The 14,222-nt window shown below is 39.1% G+C and overlaps 1 protein-coding gene across 3 annotated transcripts in view; it reads right to left on the bottom strand.

Moving 5' to 3' along the window:
• Positions 1-5,101: 5,101 nt before the first annotated feature.
• Positions 5,102-14,222, bottom strand: part of IL13RA2 (interleukin 13 receptor subunit alpha 2) — a 96,039-nt gene continuing 86,918 nt past the window's right edge. For all 3 annotated transcript variants that reach the window (XM_036454454.2, XM_045587391.1, XM_036454456.2), the window contains 4 exons: positions 13,862-14,007; positions 10,968-11,112; positions 5,971-6,083; positions 5,102-5,243 (listed from right to left, as the gene is read on the bottom strand). In XM_036454454.2, the coding sequence (XP_036310347.1) occupies positions 5,193-5,243; positions 5,971-6,083; positions 10,968-11,112; positions 13,862-14,007 (455 nt within the window). In that variant the 3' untranslated portion in view covers positions 5,102-5,192. The remainder of the gene's footprint in view (positions 5,244-5,970; positions 6,084-10,967; positions 11,113-13,861; positions 14,008-14,222) is intronic.

Here is a 14,222-nt window from a genome sequence, read left to right as displayed (position 1 = left end):
CACCCTTTTCCCATCGTCCATTATCCTCATCCATAGGTGTACAGTTTTTTTCAGTCTCTTCCCGCAGCCCCACTCCTCTTTTTCCCAAGAATCATCACTCTGATTCTATTGATATTATGTTCACCAGTTAATATTGTTCATCAGATTTTTTAATTCCCTTGGTTTTTAGATTCACTTGTTGATAGTTACGTATTTGTTGTTCATAATTTTTATCTTTATCTTCTTCCTCTTCCTAAATAACCCCCTGCAGCAATTCATATAATTCTGGTTTGGCGGTGATGAACTCTTTTGGCTTTTTTTTATTTGAGAAGCTCTTTATCTGTCCTTCGATTCTGAGTGATAGCTTTGTTGGGTAAAGTATTTTTGGCTGTAGGTTCTTCTATTCATCACCTTGAATATTTCTTGCTATTCCCGTCTGGCCTGCATGGTTTCTGTTGAGAAATCAGCTGACAATCGTATAGGTGCTCCTTTATAGGTAACTACCTGCTTTTCTCTTGCTGCTTTTAATATTCTCTCTTTGTCTTCTGCTCTTGGAATTTTAATTATGATGTGTCTTGGTGTGGTCCTTCTTGGATTCCTTTTGTTTGGGGTTCAGTGGGTTTCCTGGACTTGTAAGTCTATTTCTTTCCCCAGGTGGGGGAAGTTTTCTGTCACTATTTCTTCCAGTATTCTTTCAGTATCTTGCTCTCTCTCTTCTTCTGGGATCCCGATAATTTTGATGTTGGTTCGCTTGAAATTGTCCCAGAGGTTTCTTACACTATCTTCAACTTTCTGGATTCTCTTATCTTCTTGTTTCTGTGGAGGAGTGTCCTCTGGCTCTTTGTGTTCTAAATCTTTGACTTGATTCTTGTGATCTTCCAGTCTGTTTTTAGGATTCTGTGTAATTTTTTTTTTAATTTCAGACAATGTTTTCTTCATTTCTAGTTGATCCCTTATTATTTCTAGTTGCTCCCTTTTCATATCCTCATAGGTCTCATTTATTTTATTGGTTTTTTTTTTTTAGGATATTGTTGAATAACCTTATAACTGTAGTTTTGAATTCAATGTCCAATCATTTCTTTTCCTCCATCTCCTTCCTTTGTGTCCTGCCTCTTGCCTGCATTTTTAGTTGGTTCCCTGATTTGATGAAATAGTTTTGTGTTCTAGGTGTTCTGGTAGAGCTCAGTAGCACAGCCTTCCCAGTTACCTGTGGTGGACAGTCTTGGTGCAGCCCTTTGTGGGCTGTGTGTGCAGTCTTGTTGTTAAGCCTTGCATATTGTCGGTATCACTGGGAAGGGTTGATCTCCAAGCCAGTTGGCTGTGAGGATCAGCAGTGTCTCAGCTAGGAGGGCTTCTGTACTTTGCTTGGATGGGGCTGGGTCTTGGCATGGCACAGACAATCTTTGGTTCCCTGTCAGTCTCGCCTTAGAAAAGGCCTGTTCATGGTGAGTCTCACCAGATTGGTTGCAGGCACACGCACCTTTTTGGTAAAGGCATAGACAAGCTTTCAATTCAGGCCAGTCCCTCTTTAGAGAAAGCCAGCCTCTGAGAGAGCTTCTGTGCTCAGCTTGAATGGGGCAAAGTCTCAGGGTGGTGCAGACAAGCTTTGTTTTCCTGTCAGCTCCTCCCCAAGTGGCTCCTCTCCAAGTCCCACAATAATGGCCTCTGGCTTCACACACCTCTGAGAGATCTCTGCCTACTGCCTGACAGCCTGGCCTCTCCCTGCCTGGGGCCCTCTATCAGAACAATCGGGTGATTCTGTTTTCCTCTAGAACAAGAAAGCCAGTCGCGCGCTAGCTGTCCGTCCTCTCAGCGCGCCAGGAGCAAACCAGTAGCGAACTCAACCAGGCCACCCTCTCTGTGCACCAGGAGCAAGCCAGCAGCAATCTTGGTCCAGCCCTTCCTCTCCCCACGCTGGAAGTAAGCCAGGGCCTTTTCACGCACATAGCTCACTGTACCTTCACAGTTCCCGAGGCTCAGTGTGCCCTCTCTCTCCCTCCAAGATGGCAGAGCCTCCTCTCAGCTAGCAGTCCAGTGCTTCAGGGAAATGCCTCCCCTGTTTTCCAGTTCTAAATTCAAATTTGTTGTGGTAGGCTGCATTCGACTGTCTACCCTATGCCGCCATCTTGGTTTCTCTTTATAGCCCTTTTCTTTACCTCCTATACAAATCACCAATACCAACCTAAGCAGAACTATCTCTCAAGTATCTGAGAATACTAGCCAAAACTTTAGGGACATTCAAAGGTCTGCAGATTCTTTAGCACACATAGTCCATATTCACAAAGAAGCCCTTGGTTATCTACTAGCTGAACAGGGCAAAATTTCTGCCATGATTAACACTTCTTGCTGCATCTACATAAAACCCTCTAAGGTGGTAAAGTAATGAACAACTTGAATCCCTCAACAAGCAACCTGACTGAACAGAAAAGGCCTCACAATCTCTCTCCTCAGAAATTTAGAAACAAATTAAAGAAATAATACCATCCTAAAAGGCTAGTTAGACCCTTTTCTTGGCCCTCTGTGCATACTTTCTTATGACTCATCTTTAACCATTGCCTGTCTAATCTTTTGTTATGTTTCATATCCTCAAGTTTAGAAACCCTGAAGCTACAGATGGTCCTCCAAATGAAACCACAGATGGAGGGTGCTGATTCTTTCTTCCATGGACCCCTAGATCGTTTACCTCTGATGGGACCCTAACTGCTGCCCCAAACAACGTCCATTTGGCAGCAGATAGTCAGAAAGAGCAGTATCCCTTGTCCACAATAGCAATTTGGATTTCCTAATCAGAGGGGAGACTGAAAGCTAGTTTAATTAGGCAAGTTTAGAAAGTTTTAGAAATGAAAGGGATCTATAGGGAAGGAATATATAATGGAGACTTGAAGATGACAGGGAGTTTATCTTACTTGTACAGAGAGTAGAGAAATGGAATAGGCAAACAGAAATATATCTGACCCATGCAATTAAAGACAGGCATAAACCAAAGGCATTTCGGGCCTGAGCAATTAAAGTGACCATAAGTTAGGCCAAAAGTAGCCCTGACCTGAGTAACTGGGAGGGCCATAAGATAAGGCTTGCTCTGCTGACACAATTAGGAGAGATATAAGATCAACTAACAGTGACTCCAACCAACAAGATAAGAGGGAGAGAAAATGAGGGACACCATGTGAGATTTGAGCTTTGAAAACTACCGGTAATTCTATGTAGCAAAATGACCTATAAGAAGAGGTCAGATTCAGACAAAGTGTAGAGGGCCTCCTAGGAAGGCACATGGACATTTCTTTAAATTGTCAGCTGAGCCCGAGGCACTGGCAGAGTTCCTGTCTCTGGTTACACCCCTCCCAAGAAGGTGGGGGGTGTTATTCAGTTTCTGACTTACCTTTGTCCAGGTGTCAGCAGGGGCAGGTCTAGATATGTAAATCCAGTAATGCTAGGGTCTAGTTAAGAATGCAAATAAGCTCCTTTGATCCTGAATTTTGGTGTTATTTCTTGGTATTTTGGGGTGTAAAAATAAACCTGCTGTGTGGCTCAGATAGGGTGCCTGCTGCCTCTCCATCAGAGAGAATGGCGCCCACCTAGCTCTCAGCTTGATGAATCTATTTTTGCCTCTGCTCTCTTTCTTTAATTTCTTAATCCCCACCTCCTCCATTCAGGAACCTCACTGTTTTTCTTTTTCTGTGATGGAGATGGACGTGGAAAAGAGACAAACTCCCCTCCACCCCCCAATCCTCCCACTCCCCTCCAGCCCCCCATGGTCCCCCCCCCCCAACAAAGAACTGCAGCCTATTTAATGCTTCAAGACAAAGAAAGCAATGGTCACCCTTCTCAGGGTTCTCTCGATCCATCCAGGAGGGACAGAGTTTTAGGCCTAGAATTTAGAATTAGGTTTTAGAGGTATTGTCTGCTTACAATAAAGTTTCTGTACTTTTCACCTATCACTTTCTTTGTGGCTTCATTCTTCGAAACCATTGAGACAAGAACCCAGGAATTCAGTACGTTCCAATTCATTTTTTCACGTGTCACTCTCAAACTTTTATTGTGTAGTTTGTGACATTTGAATTTTTCAAACATGATATCTAGTCATTTTATCATTTCCAGTCTTTTATGCTTGCATTCCTCTCACTTATTTCATTAAATGTGAAGCATACTACTTTAAACTGTGAATGTATTTAAAGCTTCTTCTGACGAATCCTCCATAGTTTGTTTATAAAGGCAAACAACCTTATTCATGGTGAACACTTTCATTTCAACTGCATTTTTTAAAACAATTAGACTCTCACCTTTTAAGACTGAACACTATCTCTATGGCTTAGTGCAAATTGCAACATCACATTATTTTATTAATGCAGTAGGCAGTTATAGAGGCATGAGCAGGGTAGGAAAGATAGGCCAGGTGAAGAGGGTCACCAAAGTGGAGAGCCTGGGTGCCTAGCAATGGGCAACCACTCCCTTAAGCATTAACCACCGGGGATGACAACTAGGCCTCAGCTCTGTTTCATCCCCAGGCCCAGTAAAGCAGCAAAACAAGGTGAAAGGATGCTTTGACTGACATCAGGACCAGCTTCATTGACTAATGAGCCCCTCCCCTTGTGCCAACCAATCAGTGGAGACAAAGACTTGAGAAAGCTGATGAATATTCTATTGAAATCCTCCACTGAGACCTCAAATAAAAGCCCTCAGGATGAAGGACCAGCATGGTTCTCAATATGGAGCATACCCTGTGGATCCTCACCCCCAACTTCCCCCAAGACACAGGCACTTTCTCTCTTTTATGAGGCATGCCCAAAGTTCATATCTCTCTTCCTCATTCTCTTAATCACCAAAGGCCCTTCTACTACTCTTGTGATACTCTAAATAAACTTTCTAAATAATTTGAGTCTTAGCTCTGAATTATTTCTTCTCTTAGCCAGAACTCAAGAACTGAGGTTGCTGAACTGAGGTTAACACCAGGTAGCATATTTCTACTGCTATCATTTAATACATCAATGAATAGAATCTGACCCATCCCTTGACTTTTGAATGTGCAACACTCTCACCATGGATTAATAAGGAAAAACCCACATGTGAATAGAATCTAGAAAATGTTGAAGTTTTGAGTGCTCTAAATACTTAAATACAACAATGCCTTTATAATCAGATTTATTCACTTGTAGAGAAAATTCAGTTCAATAAGACTCATAGTTAACATTTGGCCATAAGACGAAACGACTGAGTCAACAGAGTGTCTCTTGACGAGAAAAAACTTCTTGTTTTTTCTGCAAAATCTGAAATTAAAAGAGAGCTTCATTATCAACAAATAGTCATTAATAACACAAACTATTTGACTTAATAAATCACAGGAATATGCAAAATAAAAAGCATTCAGCAGAGAAATAAAGTGAAACCTTTCATACACATTCACAGCTCTCTTTATCTTTAAAAGACTTGACTTTGAGATATTTTCCTCCAAGTCATCATTCTTCCTGAAATCCCTCTAACCCACAGTGACTCACTTTCTGAAATTCTATTACATTATCTGTACAACTCAAATAGCAATAATCTAAAATCAGCTCATAATACAGGTTATATTTTTGTATGAATTTAATCTCCCTCAACTACAAAATGAGCTCTGGCACCCTGGTTTTGAATTTCTGTGATCCTTTGTCTATGGTACTATATTTCAGAGTATGTCCATTATAAGTCACTTTATCCTTTCTTTTCTCCAGTAACTCTTTCCTTGTATTTTCCCTAATCTAAAGGTAAATAGTATATTGTGTTATAAAGCATTATTCTTTTATTTCAGCAAAAGTAAATCCACCTCAAAATGTAGCTTTTTAAGGTTAATTTTTAAATTGTTATATTTTCTGAAGACATTCTCACAATCCATATATCAATTGTACACCCAGAGTGTGCAGGCAAAATCATAAAATGCAGGGCCATCAGTCCTAAATGCAGGACATATTTTTGTTATCTACTGTCCCATAGTGGGCATTATAATGTTATACAACTTACCATTCTCTGTAAAGCTTTTTGCTTATTCATAAGCATATAAGTTATTATCAAAATTAAAAGTAAGATAAAAGCAAATGGTATCAAGAAAGCTAAGATTTCATCCTGCTGGACACCTGGGTGGAAAAAATCACACAAAAAGGGGGAAGGGTTAGATGTTTAGAGTTATTTTGAAACAAAATTACAATAATCTAGTAAATGATGAAGAGCTGAGTTCTAACTCAGAAACTGCTGCATCTTTGCCATTGCATACATACCACAGTTCTGTTGGGTATAGCATTACTTTCATTTATGCACTTTTTATATAGGACAACTACCTTACTGGACTGTGACATCTCTACATTTCACTTGGAAAAATAGTTCCCCAAAGCCCAATTCTTATTTTCTAATATGTTTTGTTTAAAAAAATGACCTTGTAAATTTTTCATATGAACAAAATGGTAAAACATTAGCCAAGTGATAAGATAAACATATCTTATGTATCTCTTTACTCTTAATAAGTCAAATGTTTATATCATATAATGCTATAGTGAGCAAGAGCTGGTCTTCAATAAAAGTCCAATAACAGATCTAGTCTTTAAAGGGCATGATTTTAAAGTTGTCTCACATTTCAGTGACTAAAGAGATATGTTTTTTCTCTTTTAGGGATGAACTTTTATTGGTTCTTCTACATAGCAAAAAAAAAAATAAGCAGTAACTAGATAGCCTTAAAAAGTAACCTATCTGGTGCAGCTCAGTGGTTGAGCATCGACCTATAAACCAGGAGGTCACGGTTGATTCCCTATGAGGGCACATGTCCAGGTTGTGGACTCAATCCCCAGTAGGAAGCATGCAGGAGGCAGTTGATCAATGATTCTCTCATCATTGATGTTTCTATCTCTCTCTACCTCTTCCTTCCTCTCTGTAATAAATAAAACATGTTTAAAAACAAACAAAAAGACAAAGCCTGTCCTTCAAAACTAGTATCTCTCACTTGTTTTGTAGTACTACTAGAGAACATGAAACCTAGGCCTTACCTGCACTTAAACCTACCTACCCCAACCTTATGTTTCTCTTTGTCTTATTCCCTTAGGATCTTATTTTGTACTAAGTTAAATTCATATGGTCAGTTCAGTTAAGATTTGCAAGGATATAATCCAGAGAAATGACTAATGTAAGTTTTTGGCATGCAAAAAGGAGTGGAAAAGCAGGCTTCTTTTGTGAAGTTCCAATTGCTTTCTCTCTATATAGAATCAATCCAAGTGCAGCCAGCATGGCTAAGTGGTTGAGCTTCAACCTATGAACCAGGGAGTGACAGTTTGACTCCTGGTCAGGGCACATCATCATCCATGTTTCTATCTCCCTCTTCCTTTCTGAAATCAATACAAACTTGTTTTTTGTGGTTTATTTTTTAAATAACCTAAAGCCCTAGTTAGTTTGATTCAATGGATAGAGAGTCTGCTGTGGATGGAAAGGTCCCAGGTTTGATTCTGGTCAAGGGCACATGCCAGGGTTGCAAGCTCAATCCCCCCAGTAGGGGTAATGCAGAAGGCAGCTGGTCAATGATTATCTCTCATCATTGATGTTTCTATCTCTCTCTCCCTCACCTTTCCTCTCTGAAATCAATAATAATAATAATAATAAATAGCCTAAAGAACTAAGACCAATTTTGCCATGAGATAAACTACCAAAATAAAAATTTTTGTTAACACTTTAGGAACAGCTTTTTGTCCAGTACAATCAATTTTTCTAGAATATTTGCTTATTTCAATTAGCCAATTTAAATTACTCTGAAAACTTGACTACTATTTTACTGTCAATTTTAATACCCTAACAACAATCTTATTTTACCCTATAAATATTAGTGAAAAATATTATTTGCCTTCATGAGTAGGCCCTGAGCATTCCTGGTGCTAGGCTGGATTTAGATATCAAAAACCCACTTCCCCACACCATGGGTACATCATGGCTGACATGTATGCATAAGGAACTGTTTGACATTGAAATTGGAACTCAAAAGAACTGTTGGCCCAGAAACTCACTACAGACTGATTTATTTGCCTCTCAGCATAACCATTATTGCTTATCTCATTTTTGGTTCTTATAAGTGTATTTCTTGTATCATATGATCTCACTCATTTAGGAGAAATAATAAACAACATGAGCTGATGAAAAAAACAGACCCGGAGACAGGGAAGCATCAATCAGACTGTCAAACCTCAGAGGGAAGGTAGAGGAGGGGGAGGGTAAAGGGGAGAGATCAACCAAAGGACTTGTATGCATGCATATAAGCCTAACCACTGTTGTCCATGATCACTGGACAACAGGCTGTGGGGGCATACGTGGGGAAAGGTTTGGGATGGGAATGGGGGGGATGAGGACAAATATGTGATACCTTAATCAATAAAGAAATTTAAAAAAAAGAACTAAGACCACATGCATATTAGGAAATTGTTGACTCTTAACCCAAAGTTATTAAGAATTTACCAAGAGATACCCATCAGGGAAAAAGAAATCTCAGTCATCAATATCATGGTTAAGACTACATGTAAAATACAGAAAAAAGGTGTATATTTTGAGGATCTGGCTAAAAACTCACCATAAACTATGAATTGATAAATAACAAGATATTTAAGACACGACTTTCTCAATGCCATTCCCATGGAGGCCAGATTTTTTATAGCAGTGATTAAAAAAAAAAAAAAAAAAAAAGTAGAACCAGTAGGTGCTCATTCTGATTTCATATGATCTCTTGGTTAATTGAGTTCTCCATCTGTTTATTTTTTCTCCATGGCCCTTACTGATTATGCGATATATTTGGCTTCCTTGTTGCTTATCTCTACTCAATTTGGGAATAAAATATATATTTCATGAGGACAGGGGTTGTTTTTTAATTGTTGTCTCTCATGCCTGAAAAGTGTGCTTAATAAATATTTGATAAGTGAAAGAGAACAATGTTAGCAGTATATTAGTAGATATAAATATAAGTAGTCAAACAAGAATCCCATATAATAAAATCCCAGGTGATGTCTCACAACGTTGTCACAAGATGGCTGCTGTGATGTCATCACAAGATGGCCACCACAAGATGCTCACCACAAGATGGGTGGCAGGGGAGTGCAGTTATGGGTGATCTGGCTGGCAAGGGGAGGGCAGTTGTGGGTGAACAACTAGCAGGGGAAGGCAGTTGTGGGTGAACAGGCTAGCAGAGGAGGGAAGTTGGGGGCAACCAGGCTTGCAGGGGAGGGTAGTTAGGAATGACCAGGCTATTAGAGAGGGCAGTTGGGGGTGACCAGGCCTGCAGGGGAGGACAATAGGGGAGGACAGACTGTGGGGGAGGGCAGTTGGGGGTGAGATCAGGCCAGCAGGGGAAGGAAGTTGGGGCCAACCAGGGGAGGGCAGTTGCGGGGAGGGGGCAGGACTGTGGGGGAGGGCAATTAAGGGCTACCAGGATAGCAGAGGAGGGCAGTTGGGGGTCATCAGGCCATCAGAGGAGGGCAGCTGGGGGCAAGATCAGGCCATCAAGGGAGGGCAGTTGGAGGAGAGATCAGACCAGCAGTTGGGGGCCATCATGCCAGTAGGGGAAGGCAGTTACGGGCAACCAAGCCATCAGGGAAGGGCAGTTGGGGGGAACTAGGCCAGCAGGGGAGGGCAGTTTGGGGGGACCAGGCCTGCAGAGGAGGGCAGTTTGGGATGATCAGGCCAACAGGGGAGCAGTTAGGTGTCAATCAGTCCAGCAAGGGAGTGGTTGGGGGAAATCAGGCAGCCAGGCAGGCTAGTGGTTAGGAGCCAGCAGTCCTGGATTGTGAGAGTGATGTCCAACTGCTAGATCAGGCCTAAACCAGCAGTTAGACAACCCCCAAGGGGTCCCAGATTGGAGAGGGTGCAGGCCAGGAGGGACACCTCCCCCCCAACATGCACACATTTCATGCACTGCGCCTCTAGTTTTAATATAATGAAACAGCATGAAAGGAGATGAAAGATAGATAGAAATGCCAGTATCTGTATCTATATCTGTATATATATTTCCTGTATATATATTTATATACCTATATACCTGAAAGAGCAATGTTAGTTAATTCATTGTAGGAAGCAGTTATAAGGTTAAGCCTCAGACTGACCTGCTGGCAAAGTTACAAACAAGTCCCAGCTTGGAGGGCACAGTCCTCTAAGAATAATTAAGCTTGATCTTGTAATTGCTCCCTAGATCTTTCCTGGGTAGCTAATGGGCTTTGGGAGAGGCAGCAAGTGCTGCCAAAACAAGTGAAACTTACAACAACATTGTAGATTATCTTGTTTGTCCCTGATTATAAATAAAGCCTTAACTTTGCAGTCTGGATCTGCTCTGTGGCCTCAGCCAGGCACAGAAGATCCACCTAGACCTAGCTTTTTCTCTTTGTCTATCATTTCTCCATCCTTCATTAACCCTGTTCAGCTCGCCAAACCCTTGGCTGTGCTGGCATGGCACAATTTATTATATTTTGTCTCATTCTCAAGGCCTTTTTAGTTTATATTTCTATTTCGATATATATTTTATCATGTCACTTTAAATCAATGTTGGAAGGGAATGGAATATGTATTTTATTAATGATTTCATATTTAATTAGAAAAATATTCATTAGACACAGTACTAGACACTCAAAAACAAGTGTATGCTGATATATCTTTATTTTAAGATTTCTGTTCTCTTAAAAATTGAAAGCATAGAAATATATTGTTAATATAGGTTCCTCCAAAAAAGAACTAGTATGTTCTTTTTACTGACCATCAGAAACACAAAATTTTTGTTAATAGAAATATAACAAGGCACTTAATTCAACTAGTTAAATTATTCCTATTTAAAACTGAATATTAGATTTCCCATTAATCTATGTTCCATTGAGGTGCTTTCTAATTTATCTTCTCTGAGTATAGGCTATATTATAGGCCTTTTGATTTCCATAATTACAAAATACACTGAAAGAAAATTAATTTTACTAGCAAATTTTTCATTATTTAGTTGCTGTTCTTTTATCTCATACCTCTCCAGCATTCTATTTCACTCCATTCACTCCAGATTCCATCATCTGCACAATAAACATTAATTTTGCTTCTCACCAAAAAGCATATTTCTTGGCTTTCATTTGACGTTCTTGTGAAATACATTTCATTTTCAAATGTGGTAGACTAAAAGCCAAGGAAAAAATAAAATGGCATTATTTCATCTAATTGCAGCTACAACAATCCCATTTATCTTGTAAATTTCAAAGTGGGTTTTGTTACATAAGATACATGAATCAAATGACTACAAATGTATATATACCAAAATCCTAACAGTGATTATCTGTCTGTAAGGCGGGTTCCTTTTTTTCTTCTTTTCCCTTCCTTATTTATATTTTACATTTTTTCTATAGTAACTAGAGGCCTGGTGCATGAAATTCATGCACTCATGGGTGGGATCCCTTAGTTTGTCCTGTGCCCTCTCACAGTCTAGGAGCCCTTGGGTAAGATGACTAGATGTCCGCTTTTGGCGGGACAGTCCCGATTTCTAACAATTTGTCCCGCGTCCCGCAGCATTTTTAAAAAGTCCCAATTTTTGGAAAGAATGTATGACAAGCTAGGGAACAGAGGGAGAACGGGAAGGGAATATGCGGTTTTTGGTGGCTTTGTGGCTATTTAGCCAGAATATGAGTTTTAGATTATTTTTGTTAATTTTATAATGTTAAACTTTAATAATAACAAATAATTATTGAGAATTGATTATCGAGAACTGCTTATCAAAGTTCGCAATGATGAAAACATTTTGTAACTGTCTCTCAGACAATACACATTGTCCTGCGTGCTAGTAAGCTAGTTAAACAAGTGATGTCATTACAAATCAGCTATTCAGATAATTTAGGTAAGTAATTTATTTATTTATTTCATAAATACATAAATTTTCTTGAATTATTTATATTTTATTGTGGTGGCAAAAAGTCTAGCCCCAGCCTTGGAAGTGACACAGCTTACGTTACAATTAAGTGTTGAGACTTTGAAAGCCATTTTATGTGTGAAATATAATTTAACAAATTCTTGTGAAAAATTTCATGACCTTTTAAACAATGACAGCAATCTACTAAAAGAAATTTTCACTCAAATGAGAAATATGCCAAAGAATAAAATAATACTATACATAATTTTTTATTTATTATATTTGTAAATTATACTTATGTTGAATTTTTTAAAAAAATTACAATACTATTTTTGTATTCTATGAAAATTTTTGTTGCTCCATATAGACCAAATTTTTAATCAAGAACCACCCCCACCCCCTCTCCCAGTCAATGGTGTCCCGCTTTACCAATGTTAAAATCTGGTCACCTTACCCTTGGGGGATGTCTGAGTGATGGCAGGGAGCAGGCCTAAGCCATCAAGGAGCACTGCTGGGTAGGTGGGAGAGGCTCTCGCCGCCACCACCACTGTGCTCGCCAGCTGTGAGCCCGGCTTCTGGCTGAGCTGTGCTCCCCCTGTGGGAGCGCACTGACCACCAGAGGGGCAGCTCCTGTGTTGAGCGTCTGCCCCTTGGTGGTCAGTGTGCATCATAATGACTGGTCATTCAGCATTTCAATTTATTTGTATATTACCCTTTTATTATATAAGATAATGGAACACATGCAGTAAAGGGCATGTGTGACAGGACAAATTTCTGGGGTAGCCTTTGGTGTTTATAACACCCAGTATTTGGATTGTTGTCAATTTTCCCAGATTCCATGAACTGGAAAATACTGCATACACAGAATTAGAAAAAGACAGCCATCATGTGAATGTTGTTTCTATGGAAACTAAAAAATTTATACACATGAAACTCCCCCTCACCACCACCACCACAGCCTGCTTTATGTTTATTTTAGTTAACTGCTATAAGACCTGTGTAGCAGTGCTCAGGGTTTGGCATGAAACTACCCTTGCAGACATGGGAACACAAGGTGGATGATCTCAAAGGGAAAAAAAATTACTGAAGCAATTACTTTAATTTTACATTTCAAAGAGCTGAAGAGTGTTTCTTATAAAAAATAACAGCTTTGCTTTTATTGTAACTTTTTCTCTGGTTAAAGTGGACTGGGAATAAGATCTAGATTTTAGTTCTAGCTGTGTAATTTGACTGTAAAACAACTCACTTCCTTGGGACTTGTAAATCAATTCAACTCCATTTTTCTCATGTTTATTAAATAAATTGATTAGAACTAATGCCTCACCTAATCTCTACCATCCTCTAAATTGGAAACCAATGAATAAAATTAACATATAACAATATGGGGCTAAAGGCATCATCAACACATTGTTGATGCTGGAGGGTAATCAGTCTTCAAACATTGCCTACTTCCCCAGTTAGTCTCTCTTCCTTGATACAAGCAATTCTCAGGAAGCACAATTAAACTCTAATTTTGACCTTATGGGTATTCCTCAAGAAGAGATTCTTATGTTTTCTTTCTTTCTTTCTTTCTTTCTTTCTTTCTTTCTTTCTTTCTTTCTTTCTTTCTTTCTTTCTCCCTTCCTCTCTCTCTCTCTCTCTCTCTCTCTCTCTCTCTCTCTCTCTCTCTCTCTCTCTCTCTTTCTTTCTTTCTTTCTTTCTTTCTTTCTTTCTTCCTGAGATCTCTTCATAATCCCACTTTTTCATGTACTTGGCAACTTTAATTTATTGACACATTATTTTGAAAATAAGTGACTGGATTATATCTAAGGTCTTATGTAGCTTTGAAATTGGTATGATTGATTATACTTTCAGATAGCAAAAGTCTTTCTTTTGTCCACTGGATGATTTGAATTTTTGGAAATTAAAATAATATAAACATCACATTCTATTCATCATGTGGCTATCAATTGATTGGTTTCATGTTTGCTATTTTATTTAAAAGGCTAAATTTATGATTCTCCAAAATAAATATAATGTTCATACCATCCAAGTAGTATCATCTTCTGTGAATTTAATTTCATAAATGAAACAATTTGCTGGAATGGGTCCGTTAGGTATGTTCCAATCCAGGTTAATATCCTCTGACTTCTCCACAATAATATTAAGATAGTCTGGTGGCAAAGGTTTAACTGAGAAGCAAAAGGAAACCATTTCAACATGGAGGTTACTAAAGTTTAGTATTAGCAAAGGAAACCAGCTATTGAGGGGAGCTCTCCCTGTCCCCACCTGTTGCCAGGGCTATGTGGTTTTTTTGCAATGTCACAAGGAAAAGAATTTCCTGAGACTCACATAGTCAAATGAGTGGAATTTATTTGTGTGGAGTTAAATCCCTGCATTTCCAAGG

Source organism: Pipistrellus kuhlii, unplaced genomic scaffold, assembly GCF_014108245.1.
Source record: "Pipistrellus kuhlii isolate mPipKuh1 unplaced genomic scaffold, mPipKuh1.p scaffold_m20_p_29, whole genome shotgun sequence".
In the NCBI taxonomy this organism is placed as follows: domain Eukaryota; kingdom Metazoa; phylum Chordata; class Mammalia; order Chiroptera; family Vespertilionidae; genus Pipistrellus; species Pipistrellus kuhlii.
Note: the sequence above shows the minus strand (reverse complement) of the source record. Positions and strands in the feature narration are given on the sequence as shown.